The 21,115-nt window shown below is 33.5% G+C and overlaps 1 protein-coding gene across 1 annotated transcript in view; it reads left to right on the top strand.

Moving 5' to 3' along the window:
- Window positions 1–21,115, top strand: part of HCN1 (hyperpolarization activated cyclic nucleotide gated potassium channel 1) — a 174,755-nt gene that overhangs the window by 24,752 nt on the left and 128,888 nt on the right. Inside the window, exon 2 of the mRNA XM_019661514.1 lies at window positions 3,268–3,429. Coding sequence (XP_019517059.1) covers window positions 3,268–3,429 — 162 coding nt within the window. The remainder of the gene's footprint in view (window positions 1–3,267; window positions 3,430–21,115) is intronic.

A 21,115-nucleotide genomic window follows, 5' to 3' on the forward strand; every position in this document is an offset into this window, starting at 1 on the left:
ATATTTTGTAGTCTAGGTTTTGATGAAAATAAAATGTAAAAATTTGCTTTGAAAACGTATTTTAATCTGTGGTTTTTGTTTGTTTTTGGTTTTGTTTTTAGTTGACTCTTATAAGTACCACATAAAAGCATATTGGTAGCAGTCAGAATAGCCTATCTTTCTGCTACCCACTCCTTGAGCACTCAAATCTGGTTTCAAGTCAGAAATTCTAGGAAGGTAGAAAACGTAGAAAATACTGGGATTTTTTTTGTTTTTGTTTTTGTTTTTGTTTCTAATTTCCTTGTTTAAAACACAGAAGCAAAAGTTTCACTCTCTTAGAATCATAAGCAGTTACTTATGCAATTATTTTTAAACACCTGCAACATTCTCATTCATTCATTTAACTACAATTTACTGAGCATCATCTATGTCATTTCTGTGTGAAGTTAAGTTTATAGGAAGTAGCATTAAGATAATTGACTTAGGAATTTATCAGTCAAGGATGTCCACCTCAAAACTAAAAATATTAATTAATCAATGGTATCATCTGCTTGATGAAGAAGTTAAGTAAAGTTGCACTTAGATTTATGCTACAAGCCACCCCTAGACAATAAGAAATTGTTGCATAAATTATGCATAAATTAGATCAGGTGTTAGCTTCTTGGGTTAATGTGATTATCTACGGATGTATGTGCTCCATAAGAAAATAGTCTTCTCAATCAAAACCTTCTGAGAGCAAGGTTTTAACGGAGTGATTAATATCAGTAACTGATCACATGTGATGATTTATGCTTGCCAGAGAGTTTTGATTATAAGCTCAAGAGGCAGTCAGATTGGGCTGAGGCACTACACACATTCATGTATGTTTGCATCAAAATTAATGCTACATATGTTATGATATTCTTTTGTCAGGTAGATTAATCAGGATGGAGATATGTAGATTTGCTATTTGAAATTAGCATCTGATATTAACCGGGTCAAAAGAGCCAACTTGGCTACTGCGTCTTCCAGAGTTAGATTTTGGAATTGCTCCCAAAAATGAGTTCACTTTTGAACACATAATATCAAAGGCCAAAAAGGAGGATTGTTTATGCAATTAATTATTTGAGATATTACTGAGGACTCTATAGTAGAGTTAGTATAGAAATTTTGCACTAGCCCTGTATACTAACATTGTTGGGAATGGAAATGGGGTAGACGATAGGCTTAATTTTAAGGACTATTCTGTTACAATATAGTTCAGTAATCACATGAAAGCAAAAATAAATAAACGAATAAAGAAACAAACAAATAAATAAATGAATAAATAAAGAAATAAAAAGTAAAATGTGTTTCTAATGTTATGAAAGGCCTTATATCCCCCATTAATTTTCTTTATGAAAATAGTGGTTATGTTTCTCTGAAAACATTTCAGAAATAATAGGGCTTTTTAAGGAATTGGTGAATAACTATTAGCCATGTTATCTCAATTCACTAAATAACCCCTTAAGATTTCACACACACACAAAAAAAATGATTCCAAAAAATAAAGTAGAAAATTCATAAATGTCAGCTTTACTAGGAATGTTCCCAGTTATCCATAACATCCCAAATCTCACTCTACAGTCTGATAATTGAATAGTAATTGCTTCCTGTATGCTTATAATTTATAGGCTTTGGCAGAGAGTTTCAGATAGTCACTGTTTGTTTCAAAGAATCAGACTGAAAGGTGATCAGTTTCTCGTTTAATTCCCAAATTTATTGTAACTTTACCCTATTTCTCAACAATGCAACACTTACCCAAAAGACACATTGAACTATTTTGTCAGGAAATACTTAGGTATAAATATAGAATTCTATTACTAAATCAAAAAATTTTAAATTCATTCTACTTTAATAGTAGAAATAGTTTTAGTATGTTTTATCTTATTATTTTGATGAGAAGATATTGATGAGAATGTTGGTACAATTTCTGTTTATAAATTCAGTGACCAAGAAATATCACAGGGAATAATATCAAAAGGATTTTTCTGTGGGTTTGCCAGATACAAAACCAAATTAAAAATAACTTAGGGGAAAATAAAATTACTAATGCCTTAAATAAATTGTGTGTATAGCTATCTGGATATTAAAATACATGAGCTATTGCCTTTAAGTCTAAGGCCCCAAACTTACTTTTAAAAGGAATTCAAAACAGTGTGTAAGTTTCCACAAAGGATGATTTTATTGCTCATTTTATAATTACTATGTTAAAAGGAAGATTGTTTAAGGAAAGAATTAATGGCTAATAGAAATGAATCAAAGCGAGAAACATTTCATTAAAGACAGATTTGGTGATTTTATGATAGTAAAACCCCGGTAGTCCTGTAATTTTACCTCTACATATCTCAATAGGTATCTCTTAAGGATTATAGATATTTCCTTACAAAAATATGGTTCCTAAATCAAAATATAAATTTTGAGGGTTTTTTTTTATTTGATAATCTCTCAATATATGTTGTCCTCTTTACTTCAAAAATAGACTATTCTTTCGGTGAATTATACAAAATGTGATTATAAATATCTCAAGGTATTGTGTCTTTTCATATTTAACCATACTTATTATTACTTTCATGAAAATATTAATGAAACAGGTTCAAAGGAAAGACAAGCTTGTACCATACAAATCATACAGGAAGAAATAACAATTTTAGTTTTTAAAAAAGTGTTGCACAGCTGTTTTTTTCCAACCAAACCCAGAGAACTGTTACCTCAAAGGCCATTATTCGTGTTCAATATACACAGTTAAAGAAGTACCTCCACTAATATAGCTAAAAGTAAACTGGAATTAATTCTCAATCTTACTTTACATTTTGCAGTTAAACTCCTCTTGTTAATGGTTTTCAGTCCTTAGCTTATTTATTTGGTCCTTCAGTAAGTCCATTAACTTAATAAAGGATGAGAAGCAGACAATAGGGTGCATATCACCCCCTTCTAAAGAAGCTTTGCTAAAATGCCCAGAAGAACAGTAAATGAAAACTACTGGCAAAAGCAGTGTTCTTTAAAACATGACCCGTACATTGAATGCGTTCGCGTCATTTCTGTTCCTAGTCGAGAACCCATGTGGATTGTATTACTCATAAAGCAGAGTGCTAAATTTCAGTGTAAATAGAAGAAATGGAGTCTCTCTTTCTATTTGAAAAACTTCTCATATATTTATTAAATCAATACTTACACTACATAATGTCATTCCCTACCGACACTGGTAGTATTCTTGACTTTTTAAAAAACCAATAGTAAGAATTGACACTATGTGTTCTTGGTCAACAGATTTTCCACATGACGTATGATCTGGCCAGCGCGGTGGTGAGAATTTTTAATCTCATCGGCATGATGCTGCTCCTGTGCCACTGGGATGGCTGCCTTCAGTTCTTGGTACCGCTACTGCAGGACTTCCCGCCGGATTGCTGGGTGTCCCTAAACGAAATGGTGGTAAGTAATTCAGAGTATTTTACACTCTGCATTTCAGTGTTTTGCCAAAAACTTCTAAGTGTTTATGTTAGAATGTTCACATTTTTCCTCCATAAATATTTATAGAAAACTTAATTTTACTTCCATGGATATAAAATCAGATGTTATGTTTCTCTTCTACAACAAAATTTCATTTACATGAAATGTTCCTGGGCATGTATTTGTTACAGCATCTATTTTTAGGTATCTGACTCTGTGTATATTGAGATATTTTATTTCAAAGGTGCATGTGCAAACATGCACACATAAATTCATAGTACAACGTTCTTTTAAAAATGCCTACTGCTTAGAAAAATTTCATTCTTTTGACTTGATTTTAGCATTTACTATGTTCAAGACAAGCAATTCTAGGCATTGTTAAACATACAGAGACATGTACATCAGTATGAATGCAAATGAGACATGTGCTACAATATGCAATGATATTTCAGATAGTATTTCTTTCTGGGGAAAATAAGGAAAAACTTTATGGAAAGGTAGCCTTTAAATTTTGCCCTAGAAGATATGTAAATAGAAAACACTGTAAAATATAAATTTGATTTATATATTTAAGTATTTCTATATTCACATTAACTTTAAGAGCTTTTGATTTGCATAGTGCAATACTCACAAAGGAATTGAAATAGTGGCTATTTTATATATGTATATTTACAAATATTTGTCCTTTTTAGGTAAGTTCTCATATTTTCTTATATTACAAGTTCTTTCTTTTTTAAAAATTAAATTTATTGGGGTAACATTGGTTAATAACATTATGTAAGTTTCAGGTGTACAATTTTAAAATATATCACCTGTATTTGTGTGTCACCACCCAAAGTCTAGTCTCCTTCTGTCACCATGTATTTGACCCCCTTTACCCTCCTCATCTTTCGCCCCAGCCCCCGTCCCGTCCCGTCTGGTAATCACCATTCTGTTGTCTGTATCTATGAGTTTCTTTTTGCTTTTGTCTACTTGTTTGTTTGGTTGGTTCCTTTGTTGCTTTTTGTATTATATTCCAAATATGAGTGAAATCGTATGGTTCTTGTCCTTTTCTGTCTGACTTGTTTCACTTAGCATGATACTCTCAAGACCAATAATAGTTCATGTTTTTCTGCCTGAGTATAATAATATTTCATTGTAAATATGTACCAGATCTTCTTTATCCATTCATCAGTCAAAGAATTCTGACATTTAAAACAAATGTTGTTTAAGTTAACTATGCATTGAAATATTATTTTCTTATGTGTGACATTATGGGTAGTAAATTTTATGAAACTTTTATAAAAATTTAACTTTGGAGTAAATACAATACCCTCTCTTCTATTCTAGACCATTTTATAAATTTCTTGGGTTATTATTGTAGAAATGACATGGACATCTTAAGACATTTTTTTTGTCCTAATAACTTTAGCTCAGGCTTTGTACTTAAAGGAAAGAGGGGTTTACATTACATGTTAGGAAGTATGATGTTTTCACAGACAATAGTTTAGTGGTTACCAGAGGGTAGTGGGGGAGGGGTGGTAGAAGAGGGTAAATGGGATCAAATATATGGAGATGGAAAGAGAGCTGACTCTGGGTGGTGAACACACAATGTGATATATAGATGATGTATTACAGAATTGTACACCTGAAACCTATGTAACTTTACTAACCATTGTCACCCAATAAGTTTTAATTTAAAAAAACTATGGTCTTTTTTTCTCTCTTTTCTTTCTTTCTCACCTATTTTCCTCCCCTTCGCACCTATTTTCCTCCCCGCTCTCTCCCTCCTTCCCTTTCTCTCTCATTTTTCTTTATTCCTTTCACTCCTTTCTTTGAGAACTGATATTCACCTGGATCTCGCTGTCATTTTATTCAGACCTGCTTAAGTGTCACTGCCTCACAAAAGTCTGTCCTAACCACCCTACGTCTAATATGTCACCAAACGGGTTTATACAGGGGGTGCCAAAATAATGTATGCACATGACTTGTATTCATCTTTTGTTATCGGAATATATTGAGTATTACAATTTCAATACAGTTTTTCCCTTTCCTAAAATGTGTATATTTATCTTTTAAAAATTTAGCAATGTGCATGCACAGGATAGACACACACACACACACACACACACACACACGTTTGTTATTTATATTTTTCTGTATCTCCCACACCAGAATGTAAGTTCCTTTAGGTCAAAGAATTTGTTGTTTCTGTATTGTATCTCCAGTGCCTAGAACAGTGCCTGACACAGTAATTTGTTCTAACCTAGTTACTCATCAACGAAAGTTTGAGAAAAGTTCTATATAGGAGTTTCTATATCTAAAAAAACAAAGCAAGGAGTTTGCTCAGTTCACTTTTCAAATCTGTGAAGTCACTTGGATTATAGACCTGTCACTTTTATTTATCACTTAATAAGCAAAACATAAAGATGGTATTTAAATATGTTAGGGGAGAGGAGGAAAAAGTGACAGCTCTATAATGACTGAGTGGATAATACAAAACAAACAGCACTACTGCCAAAAGATAATTTATCATTGATTCCAACTAATATTTAAGTTTGCAAATATTTTTTAAAATTTTCCCTAAGTGTCTTTTCAAAAATAAAAATTGTTTTTATTGAAATAGTAAAGAGACTATTTTGGGGTATCTACAAAGTGCATGTAATTGTAAAATTATAATGTAGGGCAATATATCTAGTGATAAGCACATCCAATGAAGAAAAAATTTAATGTCTTGATCATTTTTCTTTAAAATGTCTGCATATGCTCATTTGTGTGTGTTTTTGTTTAATCTAATATCATCAGACTTTTATTATAATCTCATGTATTACAAAATACCTTGCCTGAATTTGCAATTTACTTCTTGGGTCTTTTTATATTTTTGGCTACAAGTTTACTTATGAAATTGGCTCTTATTTTCTTTTACATTTATTTAACGTTATTTCTATGTTTAGCTCTAACATAGAGGACTGGAAATAGTCAAACTTGTGTTCAATTATAAAGACCAAAATATTTTAAATAGTGAATATTAGTGATATGAAGGAGATAAAAACTATTAAAAAGACATTTTTGTGCCAATAGAGAATCTTGATGGTGTTCGTTTGATCTTAGAGATATTATTATCTGTCCTAAAGCTATTGAGTTCTAGAAAACTTTCCATCACAACAAAACAAAGTGTATTTATACACAAAAAGAGTTATAAAGAAGAGACAATCCAATATAAGAAAAAAGCACCCTCTATTTATATATCATGCTTACTATTGTATGTACAAGCCCCTGTGCTTTGAAACATGCTATATTTTTTGGTACCCGCAGCAACAGAAAGATGAAAGCTCTGTTATCCCCCATTTTGCAGTTCAGAAAACGGAAAATTTTAGAGGTTAAACTAATTGTCCAATGTCATACAGGTAGTATGGAACCAAGAACCAAGATTGGAATGCATATCTATCTGACTCCATAATTTCTGTCCTAAACTATATTAGAATGTTTTCTGTTGCATAGATTGTAAAGAACAGTTAAAAAAACTACAAAAAGGGCCGGCCGAGTGGCTCAGTTGGTTAAGAGCTCACTCAAGGGTGTGAGCTCTGAGCAACAGTGGTTCAAGTCCCCGCCCAAGCTGAGCAGCCGCTGAGCTGCCAACAGGTGGCAGGATGGCTCAGCTTAAAAAAAACAACAACAAAAGATGAAATCTGTAGTCTCAGCACACCAGTTGCTGTAGAAAGTTACTCAAAAATCAGCATTTGAGCTGATTTGAGCTATAAAATAGCAAGACTAATATGAGATGTAGATGTAAAAAACAAAATCAAAAGGGGAAGCAAAAATTGAGAAGCCAGACCAGGGCAGATGCAGGACATGTTACTAGTCATTCTTGGTTATGGAATTAAAAATTATGCAGTGTCAACTTGACATTAATACTAAATTATTTTTGATAAAGAATAGGGTGTTTGGTGAATTCCTTGTGCCTTGTTCTTTTTCCTGTCTTGCATTTTAAATGACTTATATCCTTAAATATTATTTTTAAATTTTTCCCTACCGTGTTTGCATTTATATCTATATCCTTATCTCTCTCTATATTTTTAAAATTGTTAACCACATTTGCATTTATATCTATATCCATATATAGATATATTAAATCCTCTTTATATTTGTATTTATATGTGTATCCTTATCTAAACCTATATATTACTAGCTAGTTATCCATATATGTCCTATGATACGAAATTCAGACTCAATACTATAACTATACTATATCTTTAATGGGTAATTTGATATATTTATTCTTATATTAATTCTTTCTAATCTGCATTTCATTCCATAGAAGTAGGTTCAATTCCTTTCAGCTGTTTCTTTTGCAGTCTTTATAAATACTTTTTTTTTAAGATTTTTATTGGGGAATTGGGAGGATGGGAACAGTGCTGGGGAATTGGGGAAGGGGAACAGACAAGTTGCTGTCGTTTTGTTCTTCAGTCTAGTTGTGGAGGACGTTGCTTCACTGGCCCAAGTTGGCACCATCATTGCGCTCTTCTCAGGCGAGGCAGATCAGTCTCTGGCTTCTGGATGGCTGCTCACTGTGGCTGTTAGCTGCTCACGCTGGCTGCTGGCTACACACGGTAGCCCATGGCAACCCACTGCCACAGGGGCTGCAGCCTACGCCGTCGCAGGCGACTCATGGCAGCCCAGCTCCAAGTTGAGCTGTTGTTCAGCATCTTAGCTGTAGAGGGCAGTGTCACTGGCCCTCATATGTGGGATCCGAACCGGGGCCCTCTGGCATCCCAAGCCAGTTCTTAACCATTGCGCCACTCGGCCGGCCCTATAAATTCTTTATTAAAAAAATTATTTAAATGTTATTCTTTTAAAAGGTTAATATTGACCATGGTAGGTTACTTGAGTTGATTAGATAGGAGACACTGACTTGCAAAATGCAACTTGAACAGGGATTAATCTTGCTCTGCATTTGTAATATTTGCTTTTGTTTTATTCAAGAAATGTTTGAATTACAGAATTCTATCTGAATGAAAATCTAGGATTAGTCAGATAATGAATGTCTAATGAAATTAATTTTGAAAATCTTGTCATTCGCATGATATTTTGTGACTATGACTTAGGTATATTACACTGAAATTGTCTTAGTTCATTATTAAAGAGATTAGAGGTAATGGATTTTATTTAAATTACAAATATCATGAAATATTTAAGAATCTAAGAAAATGAAAACTATGGTGCATTTGAACTTGCATATTAATGTTGATGTAACTTAGGGAATGACTTTACAGAATAGAGAAAGGATTTGTAGCTGAATAATATGTTTCTGGAGCCATGTTTCTCTAATTGAAGCCTGCAAGTTTACTCTCGGGGAGTCCACAAGCTTTCTCCCAGCAAACTTGTAAATATTGGCAATATTATGAATGCATATTATGAATCTAGGGTCATTTGAATGACTTAAATTTGGAGTCTGGATTTGCTTTTGTAGTTGAAGTGTTTTGTGTCATGAGGTGTTACTTAAAATAATTCTGGTTTATAAGTTAATGATCCACTTATACCAAATGAAGTCTAAATTATATCATATTAAATGTGGTACAAAATTTTCACCATAGTTAAATGGAGAAATGGGTTGGAAAAGTTAATCACTTGTTACATAGCACAGTTATATAGTGTTGTGTTAGACTACACACTATAATAACTAGTGTGATGACAGCACTATATTTATATTGTATGCAACTATTTGGTGTCAGCAAAACAGCATTATCCAGCACAATAAATTTACATTAAAGTGTGTTTATTATTTTTTTAATATTTGATTTATAAATTTGTGTTTGTTTTAACAAGATCTCTAAAGATAAGAAACTTATTTTTTGTGTTATACTTGTATTTATTTGAGTAATATCATAATCAAAATATTTTAAGGGTCATTCTTTATATTTTATTTTGTTGTGATTTGAAGGAATCAATGCATTATTTCATCCTGAAAGATGCCACTCTAGAGGACAGGTAATGTGCCTTGTATGTATCTATATATCGCACAGATCCTACGCCAAACTTGCATATGTTGCTAATAAAATAAATATTAATCGTTTATAACCAAATGAGTAATTATCAATAGTATTTGAAAACTATGTGTAAAGGAGTTATTATGTTATGCATTTTAAATATTCTTCCTTGGGTAGTTTTTGTTTTAATTGTTTGTACATCAAATTATGTCTTCAAAAATAAGTAGTCACTAACCGACTCATAGGCAACAAAGCATATTCAAAATTCATGAAGTCCAAATTAATGAGCTTCTAATGCTCTTCATTTCTATATAAATAAGATAACAATATATTTCAGAAAAAAATTAAGAAGTGTGAACACTACTAAGAATATCAGATAAAAAAAGATACATAAAATATCTGGAAGTGTCTAATTAATAAAATCTATGTAGCAAAAATAAAGGATTTCATTGGAAAATCTCGGTAACTACCAAATTTTATTTTCATTTGAGACAACGTGGCAGGGACACTTACTAATAATAGTCACACACTATGCACCTTTCCAGCTCTCTTCCACTTGCGTGTGGCCCTGTGATAGTTAGGGTCAGTGGTCTCTGAATGGCAGTATCAGTTTTCACTTGTAGATCTAAGCATTTAAAAGCTGGTGTGCAACCCTCTGGTTCTTCTCCAGAGGCATGTATTTTCAATTGTAATCCACAACGTAATGTCCTACCGTCATCAAGACAGCAGAATACGGAGGGAAAGAAAACTGGCAGAATTAAAATATAGGAACATAATTTCAGAATTACCTCTGCCACCTAAACTTTTATGATTTTAGGCAAATCACTTAACTATCCTGTACTTCAACTATGAAAAAGTGTACTGTTTTATTCTTTCATCCAGGTAATCTTACTGAGTACCTACTTTGTGCCAGACATTAGCTTAGGCATTGAACATACGGTAGAGAAAGAGACCACTTATCTCTAACTGCTGAAAACTAAGATAATCAAAATGTAGACTCTACTGACTCTATTCTGAAGAAGTTTATAATCCAGTGGAATAGAGAATTATGTGCAAAAGACATTATGAATGTGAACCAAGTCCTCTGAAATGTATGCACTGCCCAAAGACTCTGAGTCAGGGGACAAGTGCTGTAAAATGTCGCCCTCTCTCTGCTTGCCAAACCACGTACATTTGAAAATGCAGCCATTCATACAGCCTTTTTTTTTTTTTGTCCCCTAATTTAGCCACCCAGAGTGTACTGCTTTCTCTGACACAATGGTATGCAAGTGCCAGCCTCCTGTGAATTGAGATAAAGTCTATGAGGAGTGTAAACTAAAGGCTGGGAGACACAAAATAGGTAGACGTTTATTTCAACTGCTATCCACTGGCTTTGGATCAGGAACCTTCAACAAAGAGAGGGGATAGAGACACTTCAGTCACATCTAGCTCAAAAACTGTAAAACTCACAATAATTGTGTGCTGGGGTCAGGGGTGGGTAGAGTAGAAAGAGCTGTTTGTTGATATCTTCTATTTTAAATGAATGATTTGAAACATAAAAGAATATATATTATCCATTTGCAAGTTTCCATACTTGAGCAGAATTTTGAAAACTAGGGTGATTATATTATCTATTGCTAGTCTAGCAAATGTATAGAGACAAAATTAAAATAGGTTCACTTTTTCCTTTCACAAAGTCCAATTAACTCCTTAGGTAATGGTTGATTGAAATAGTATAACTAAGATAATATAACTAAGCTAAGAAGCTAAAATATCTTAATTAAAAATATATTTCTTCTCTCTTGAGGTCTAGCAATGTATTTTAGATTTGAAATTCTGTAAGTTAGAAATTCCATTATTGTTGATTTTTTTTCTAAATAGAATATATTACTTTAGAAGTTTTTTTAAAGTCTTGACAAATGGCAACTAATTTGCTGACAAGTCACTATGTAGTTTTACTGAAAAAAAAAAATGCTTTCACAAGTTCTGTGAGTTCTAACAACAAAGTAGGTCAGCAGCCTGCTGAGTACCATGATTCTTAGCCATCCATTTTCTGCCTAATAGGAAAATCAGACTGGCCATGCGCTCTCTATTGCATGGAAACAAGTCCTCATCACAAAAGAAACAATTCACATTCTGTGTAGTCCTTATCAGATGTGTATTCTTTTATGGGAACAAACATACTGAAATAAATTCTAGTCTGCTATTTTGTTTTCAAATAAAATGTGCATTACATGAAAGCTTTAACGTGAATTATACTTCCATACAGAGAAGGGTAAAGGATATTCCTTAAATTACATATTGGCTATGGCTACATTAAGCTGCCTTAGCAGTATTAACAACCAATCCATATGTTCCAAACATGTTTTTTTCCCGCTTATGTATACTAGTTCTTAACTTTTAAGCAACAAATGGCTAGAAGAAGCACCATTCATGCCAACTAGCATAGGCAATTTATCAGATAAGATCTTAAGAATATATCCTACAATCATTGGCTGGTCTTCTCTGTACTCTGAAGATACAGAAATGGGTCCAGGGTGACCACCATTTAAATACTCTTCCAGTATTACCAGCCAGGTGCCTCAGAAACATGGCTCCGCCTAAACAAGAGTTAGTTCACACCTGACTCTGCTGTACAACCTGCAGTCTTATACTCCATGTATAGAGCACATCCTTCTGTGGGCTACAACCATTTAATTGCATAAGCTTGGTAATGAAAAAGTACATAGGAAAATTTGAGAATTCACCTCATACCTTTGTAATTAATAAAAGGATATATAACCATGAACCACAATATATTCTCTATATTCCAATAATATTTTCTAGGGCATATCATAAAGTCAAATTTTATTTCTCTACATACATTCTAAAGATAGAAATAAATATTAATTATAATATCTACTTATAGTGTCCACCAAAGCAATTGATGTATATAGAGAGAGCATCTGTGCTAGCCTTTGCAATGTGGTGATCTGAGATCCTTATTCCTGCCAGTTAGGAAGGATTTCCAGTAGAAAATCTTGAATTTCAATTGTATTAAAATGAGGATATAATTCAGTCAACCATCTCAATTTGTCATAAACTATATTTTTGTCCTTAGATTTTTTTAAATATTGTATTCTAAGTCCAGCTATTGATTCATATTTTTTTAATTTATGTTGTTAAATGGAATTATAAGATATTTGAGGAAAATGCCATTTCAGGTGGTACCTATTACTAGCTCCACACTGCTCCCAAACTAAAACTGAAGCATTAATGCTCCATTAATTAATGATTACATTCTATCTAGCACTTTTGTAAATCTCTTCTCAACTAGGTTATCAATTCTTAAGGAAAAAGAAAAAAAAAATTTGGCACAGGTCAGCAATCAGTAAATATTAGGCAAGTCAAATTATAGTTTTTACTAATCTATAAAATGTGTGGAAATTATTCTCCTGAAGGTGACTTTCCATTTCACTCATCAGTGTTGTTATTTATCTATAATTTTTTAAAATGTTTTACCAGGAGATTAGAGCTTTTCAAAATAGCTCTTTAGGAAAGTATGAAAAAGAGATTTAAAAACATAGGTTTTTATACAATGAAACATATAAACATGGAAACCTTATAAATGATAAAGCTGGATACAGTTTATATATGAAAATACGTGAGAATGACATGTTGTAATGTCTTCTAATGTATTACTCTGTCATGTAATTTGTATCCTAATGCAGTGTGAACAGACTCATTATCATAGTGGTCTAGTGTTCAACAGGAATTAAATCACAACAAAATTTGAAAGAGAAACAAAAGGAAGGGTAAACATTATTTTACAGAGAATGAAAAAAATGAACAAAAAAAGATAGAGGTAGGAGGTAGGAGCCAAATAGCTAATACAGTAAAGGCAGATTGCTCTTTTCCTCTTCGGGCTGTTTCTGCCATTGAGGCCATTCAATATTGTCACTAGATGTCTCTGAAGCCAGCTTCGCTTCTTCCAAAGGAAAGAAAACTGATATCCTTTATCATAGCCAGCTATTGATTAAAATATTAATACTGTTTCTTTTGCTAGGCTATATTCTAATTTATTAAGATCTTTATTTCTCATCTAGGAAGTAAACAATATAAATTTGTTGGTACATTTCAACTTTTTATTAATAACCTATTACAATAATTCTTGTAACAGTTATAACTTCTACCAGGTGTCTAATATTTAGTATATGCAATCAGATTATTATTTGGTTCTTTATGCATCAGTATTTTTGCAACATCCATTCCAGCCATACTCAGCAAATTGTCTATATTAAGGGAAGAATAAAGAACTACTTAATTACAGTGTTATATTTTGCAAAGCTTCTTTAGACTTTTTAAATGTACTTTTCCATGCAATTGCCAATACACGAATATGAATACATTATGAATTAAGAAAGAGATATTCAAAATATCTCTTAAAAGGCAAGCAGAAAGTTAGTGAGAGAACTGGATCTTAGCATCTTAATAACATTTAGAACAAGGGAAACATTAATAGCATTTGTTGATAGTTATAGTTGGACCAAAGACCAGGAAGTAGATAGACCCTCCACTTGGGATTCACAGAATGAAAATAAATAACAGAATGTAAGTAGAATACTTTCAGTCTTGTGTAATAATGTCTTCTGTGAAGGTGGAATATTTTAAACTGAAAAGACTGGAATAAACTACAGGGAAATTGAACTCCAAGTCAATATTTTGGTACTCCAAATGATCTTGACCCCAGGCCCATGTGAATTGCACCTTAAAATGGTGAAATCTTGAAAAATAGATGGTGGATTGATTACACGGGATCTTTCATAAGCCATGAAAATGGGGAAAGAACTGGTTGTCTGTGGTATGGTAAATGACGTATGAATGTACAAAGAGAGAATGAAGAAATGCTGCTAATTACAACCTGATACATGTGATGATAATTCCAAGAAAGACTGCACTAAATTATAAAAGAAGTTATTTGTGAGCCCTGAGAAAAGGCCATGAATAGTTAAAACAAGCAGGCACTGGTTTAATGACAGTAAATCATACATAACAGATCAGCCTTTATTTTCTTTTTTCTTGTTTATGTATGACATGATGAAAAAGAGAAATTTGGAAACCCTGCTACGTACATAAACCAGTCTACTGTTTCTTTTTGGAGATGAACATTAGACTGGTACATGCATTTTATGCAAAGCTTTTTACAAGGTTCTTCATGGTATCTTATTATGAAATATTTAGATTAGTGGAAAATAGAATTGAGTGGGTAAACAGCTGGTTGAGTGAGTGTTTTCTGCTTCCCACACCCCAAAGTGCAGATCAAGAGATTGATATGAACATGGAAGATGTTTAGTGGACATCTGTAGAATTTGACATCTTTTCAACACATTAATGTCATCTGAGATATTTCCAACATATTAATTATAAGCTGGTTGAACCCACCAAAGATGCACCTAACACAAAGTGACTAATAGGCTGGGTTATAGATTCATATTTCAGATGATCTTGTTATATAGGAGGATGAACAGAGTCTAATAGAATAGGCTTTGTATGTGGCAAAAAAGGTCTTACAATAAGATTAGAAAAAAAGAAAAGGGAAAAGGACAAAGGAATCAGACATGGCTCAGGCAAGTATGTGATAAATACTAGGGTTTTGGTGACTGTAATTTCTGTATATATCAATAATTAAGATACTGCCCATGTTAACTAGTAGAAAATTCTAACAAACTTTATTTTTATATAAGAAAAAATATTTAGTTGACTTTTGGGCATCTAACTCTAAGATCTTTTAATTCTATAGGCAATTATTTTCTGACCAAAAATATCTAATTATCTCTTTGAAATGTAAATACTCACTGGTTCCTTTATCCCTGAAATGATGCTTTTAAAACTAATTTAGATTCATTTGTTACTTCATTAGTATGCAAGATAAACTGAGAACATTGTGACACATCAATAATTTACTTGTTTTTAAATAACCACTTTCTCAAAGAACTCACTTGATTATTTAACAGAGTATTTAAATATTAAGAAAGCATTAAAACACAGCTACATATCATAAAAACCTATGAAGAGTGTGTGGCAGAGAGAATAGAATTATGCCAAGTTGAGCAAAAGAGATTTCATTATATTTGCACGTGCGTGATCTTTTCAATTTTGTAAACAGGAAACATAGGCTCATTGTTTTGCAATGTGTTTTTCCTTGTAGTGCATCTTTTACTGTGTAGTTGAATTTAGCTATCTAACCCATTGTAACAGACATCTCTGATAAACTCAGAAACTTAGAAGCATGTGCCTCACCTTTCACAAACCCTTAACACCTATATATATATATATATATATATATATATATATATATATATATATATATATCCATTCTATTTTTACTTATTTACTAGTCATAAGAAAACGCTTTAAAATTACAACAAAAACATCATTCTAGATTAAATTAACTATTTCTCAGTTTCCATTTGGAGCACATAGGAAAAGAGACTTATTATTTAACTTGCATGAAAAATGTAAGAAGATGCTTATTTCACAATTAACTTCACCCAAAATAATGCCATCCCTAATGTAATTATGATGCATCAGCTTGTTTGTTTTATTGCTGATTATTTTCATTGCAGTCAAATTATAAAAAATTGAACCTACAGCTTCCTAAAAATGCTTATCTCTTTATTTAGAGATAAAAGAGATAGTAAATAAGTTAACTCATTCTCTATGAGTTTTCATTTGTGAAATTACATTTCTTTTAGAGAATCTAGAACAAACCTTGGTGAGAAGGGTGTTAAATCTGTATGAAATAAACAACCAGTTAACCAAACATCTGTAACCCATATCATTAATAATAATAAAACACAACTAAGCAAAGCCTTTAAATAGCTTATTTTTTCACTATTGCCTAATAACTTGGTGCAGAAGAGTTCGGTGGCAAGAGAAATGATGTACTTGAGATTTATTCTAAAAAATTACTAGAGAGTTCATACAGGTCAGCCAAATCCATTGCCCTATGTCATACATTTTTGGAACATATTACAATTGAATATACAATGGTAATCTAAAAAAAAAACAAACCCGTAAGTCTCAAATAATAATTTAATATAGTTTACAATAATGCACTTAATGTGACAGGGAAGAAAAATCTTTCACCAACTTTTGAAACCAAAAATTCCCTGTTATTATCAGGGTCAACTATCTCAACCAGAATACTCAGGAAACTTTTTTCTCTAAATATACTATTTTATATATAAATTTGGCTGCACATAGAAAATTCTTTAATAAGCACATGACAACCTGAAGCTGTCAAGTTAAACCAGCTTTTGAAAAATAAATTTTAAAAAATGAAATCAATTTGATCAAAGAGTACTACCCAAACATTGCCTGGCCTAACCAAAATGACTTCAAAATAGAGGGCAAACTTAAATGCCTACAGGACTCAATCTAGTAATATAGATGTGTGAATCAGACCAAGTGTAAGACAAGGCAGCTGCTAGCCTCTGGTGAATTAGGGAAAGCATATTCTGTCTAAGGGACACAGCTGCTCCTCAATTTCAGCTGACAGTTACTGGGAACTAATGCCCAATGATGCCCAGAGAGCCAGCGGCCATTAGTTTCCAACTTCTGAAATTAATCAAATGGTTAGTTCATACGATTGAAACTAGGAATACATGCTTTGTCACTATACTCATTGATCTCTTCCTTCAGACTGTGGCCCTAACAGAATTCCTCCTTTTGCCCCCATTTAAAAAGGGGGATAATTAATTCATGTAAAAGGCACCTGGGGTAAAATGAGAAAAAAGGAATTTGTTCACATTAGAGGCTCAGCCTGGACTTGTGACACTTACATTCATTTGGATTTCTTTTTATGTGAATTTAACTGTTTTGGCAATTTGTCTAAATAATATGATAAATTTTCAAACAGCCGTGATTGAAAGAACTGGCCTAGATAAAATGCATAAATAAAAAGACAAGACAGATAAGCTAATTCAACACTGTCCAGGGGAATTCTTCATCATTGCAAGGGAAAAAAATAATTCATTTGCAGTTATAGTTTTACTGAAAAACAGGAGAAAATTACCATTCAGAATCTGTTGAGAAGTGTTTCTCAAAATTAGAATATGTTGTCTTCTTCACTTCTTGTATTGATTATTGATAAGAAATATCTGATGAGCAATCCTTTAACTAATAAACCAAGATCTAGAACTTCACAGCAGCCAGAGCACTATCCAACGGTTACATGACTCAGGGACCTGCAATTCAAGCTTTAGATTCTAAATAGTCCGCATAAAGAAGAGCTTTAGGAATTACTGGTTATCAGAGAATCACCCTTATGTCAGTGATAAAATCAAGAATATTTCCAGCATCTTAAGTTTATTTTAAGTTTAAAACTGAGAGATGCTCTTCAGTTTTAAGTGCACTATGTAGTGTTCAGGTTAGACTGAAAAGGATTTGTAAGTGTATGGCAATTAGGTGTGACACCCTTCTCCCCATACCACAGGATCTATTTGCATTCACTTATTTGCATCAATTAGGATGCATTAGTAGCATTTATCTATCATCTGTCTACCCACCTACCCATTTATTTATTTTTTCAATGGCTATTTTTATACCCGCTGATGTAGTGGGAAAATAGATTGATAATAAAAGAAAGTCTTGCTCTCGTGGTTGTCTATTTTTCCCAAGGAAAATAGAAAATAAACAAAATAAAGAGCTATAAAAGATAATTCCAGCCAGCACAAATCCTCTTAAGAAATCTAAAGCAGGAGAACAGAATACAGTGACCTGGGTCAAGTGCAGCTCTATTTAAGATAGAATGGCTTTTAGACGCCATCTCTGAAAAGATGGCATTCGAGCCGAGAACTCAAGGAAACTAAGGAATGAGTTACACACACATCTGGAAGACAAGAAGTCCAGGTGGAAGGGACAGCGTGCTCAACGCTGAATGGTGTGGCGCAAGTGGAGTGAGGGACAAATATCAAAATGATGTTAGAGAGATACCCAGGGCCAGCCAGATCACAAAGGGTCTTGTACACCATGGACAGAGTTGGGTTTGATTCTCTGTAAAATGGAGAGCGAAATGAGGCCCAGTTGCTTGAGTTGAGAACCCTTTCCAGGACAGAACACAGGGCAAGGCGTCCTATGTTCCTACGTCACAGAAGACGCTGCACCCCAGGCACTGAGCTGCAAGTGTGCGCTCCAGTGTCTAAGTAAGCTGGACACAAGCAAGGGACGGGGGAGGGGGGGGGGCAGAGCAGCAGGCTCCAGAGCAGCGCAGGGTGGGCTGGGTGTGTTTACAGCTCCAGCCAGGTGGGCAGAGCAACGCGCAGCAGCCAATGAGTCTAACCTGAAGTAGTGAGGCCGGGCCATGGGGCACAGCCACCTTCCCCGGGGCGGGCAAGGAGGCACAGCAGCCTACACGAGTAAGTCAGATGGATTTCCAAACACATCCGACAGTCACTAGCACTGTGGGTTGCCTGAGTTTCTTTGGTCATGAAGAAGGTGGGAGTGGCTACGAACTTAATTTAGATATAAACATTAACCAGTCCTCATTCTTGAGGAAATCAAGCTTACCTTCATGCTATCCAAAGGAGAGGTAATTAAGGTAGATTCATTCTTTCATTATGTTAGTCAACAAATAGTTATTTTCTGCTCTGTACCAAGCACTGTTGTAGCTACTGTTATCCTGCCCTGGGAGTTCTCCATTCTAATTGAACTTGTTACTATAAAAGGAATGATTGAGGGTAAGCATGATTTCCTCAAGTATCATGTTTAGTGAAGAGAAACGAAAACAAATGTTAGATTTCTGGCAGTCTTGGACCTTTAGTGATGCTTGAGCTCTTTGATTTATGTCTCGATCATCATTGTTTGAGAGTCTCATCATTTGTTCCAAATTGAAGCTGATTCTTTGTCAATGATATCACATATTAATGTTTGATTTTTCTTTTTACCATCCTTTTAATCTCCTTTAATATCACTGCTTCCAGGAAGTCCTGCTACAGTACTCTGTGTACTTGCATTCATATCAAATGGCATCATTAGGAAACCATTTTAAAATGCTGCTACAATTATAAAACTAATAGCCTGTTGGTATACTGACCATCTCCTGTTAACCCAGGAGAGATCTAACAGGGCCCTATAAGCCATTTACTCTATCTCACTCTACTTATATAGTGAGTGATTCACGGTACCTGGAATAACTTGATGGAAAGAAAACAGAACTCAACTTAAATACAAAGGGAGGTTTGAATTTGACTCATGTACCTCTAAAAAAAGACAAAAAAATATGTTTACAATATTTTTCATTTCAATGTATTATCTTACTTTTCTTTTGCTAGAAAACTTACTCAAACATATTAAATCACTGTATTTAATTTGAAGGCTAACGCATCATTTGGTCTATTACATTTTCTTGATAATAATATATTTTTTCTTATCTGAAACTTGATTTTATCAAATATACACTGTGGACACTCTGATATGTATATAGAATTGTATTAGAGAGACAAGGAGATTTTCTTTGAGTATTATAATCTAGTTTAAGGGGAAAAGTTACGTTCTGGCCTCCTTTTTGTTTTTCTCTCCTTACTTTATCACCTGCCACTTTTCTAAAGAAAAAAAGTTGCTTTTAAACTGATAAGGAAACTATTTCATAGTGAAATATTTAATGGAATAGGCCAGTGAAATTCTAATAGACTGCTGGTAGTTGAATACTTAAAATAATCAATTTATTAAATGGAGATAGTGCTTTATTAAAAATATAATCACAAGGCAAGAATTCACACAGATTATCAATTGAAATATATCTTCCGGTTCTGCAAAACAGCTACACATTTTTCTGACAAAAGAAAGATCTTCCTGGAACCCGTGGAGTATCCAGATCATTACGGAATTCTTTCATGTGATTGCTGTCGTCCTAGGCGTTTGTTTCATAGTTATGCATAGTTATTTTCACCGGGGTTGCTATGAAAAGAGACATAATTTAAATGCACATTCTTCCTGTAACTAGGACCAGAAGAAACATCATAGTCATTATTGTGCACCAAATTAAAGGACTATCCCTCTGTCTACTTGGTCCTTTACTTAATCATTGTGCTGACTATTCATATATGTTAGGAACCCTATGTGCCCATCATCTCATTTCATCTTCACCAACTTTCAAGTGCACGTTGCTAATTCCAGTGAGGAGACTGGAGCTCTGAGTTGTCAGTATCTGCACTGTAAATTGTATAGCTGAGATTTAACTCAGGTGGGTCCAATTCCAAGCCTCAAAAGCTCTTTAAAGGCTTAGCTATTTTATCTCAGCATCTGGGACTATATCCATTATTTAGTGTCTTAGTCATCTGGGGCCGCCATAAAAAGTACCATGTACAGAGTGGCTGAAACAACAGATATTTATTTCTCACAGGTCTGGAGGTTGGGGAGTCCAAGATCAAGGTGTCAAATTCTGAAATGTAACAATTCATGAGTTTTCAATCGTGTGCTGCTTCTGAGTAGCATGATGAAACCTCACGCTCACCTGCTCCGTCCTGCTTTACCCAGCATACCCAGCTGTGTTCACTATGCACCGGTTAGTCAATAGTAGCTCTCTTGGTTATCAGATCCACAGTCACAATATCACACTACTTCTCAAGTAGCCCTTATCTTACTCGATAATGCCACATTTACCTAACCTTTATTACAGCATATTGTTATAATGGCTCTATTTTATTATTAGTTATTTTTGTTAATCTCTTACTTTACCTAAT

Source organism: Hipposideros armiger, unplaced genomic scaffold (assembly GCF_001890085.2).
Source record: "Hipposideros armiger isolate ML-2016 unplaced genomic scaffold, ASM189008v1 scaffold_351, whole genome shotgun sequence".
NCBI lineage: Eukaryota > Metazoa > Chordata > Mammalia > Chiroptera > Hipposideridae > Hipposideros > Hipposideros armiger.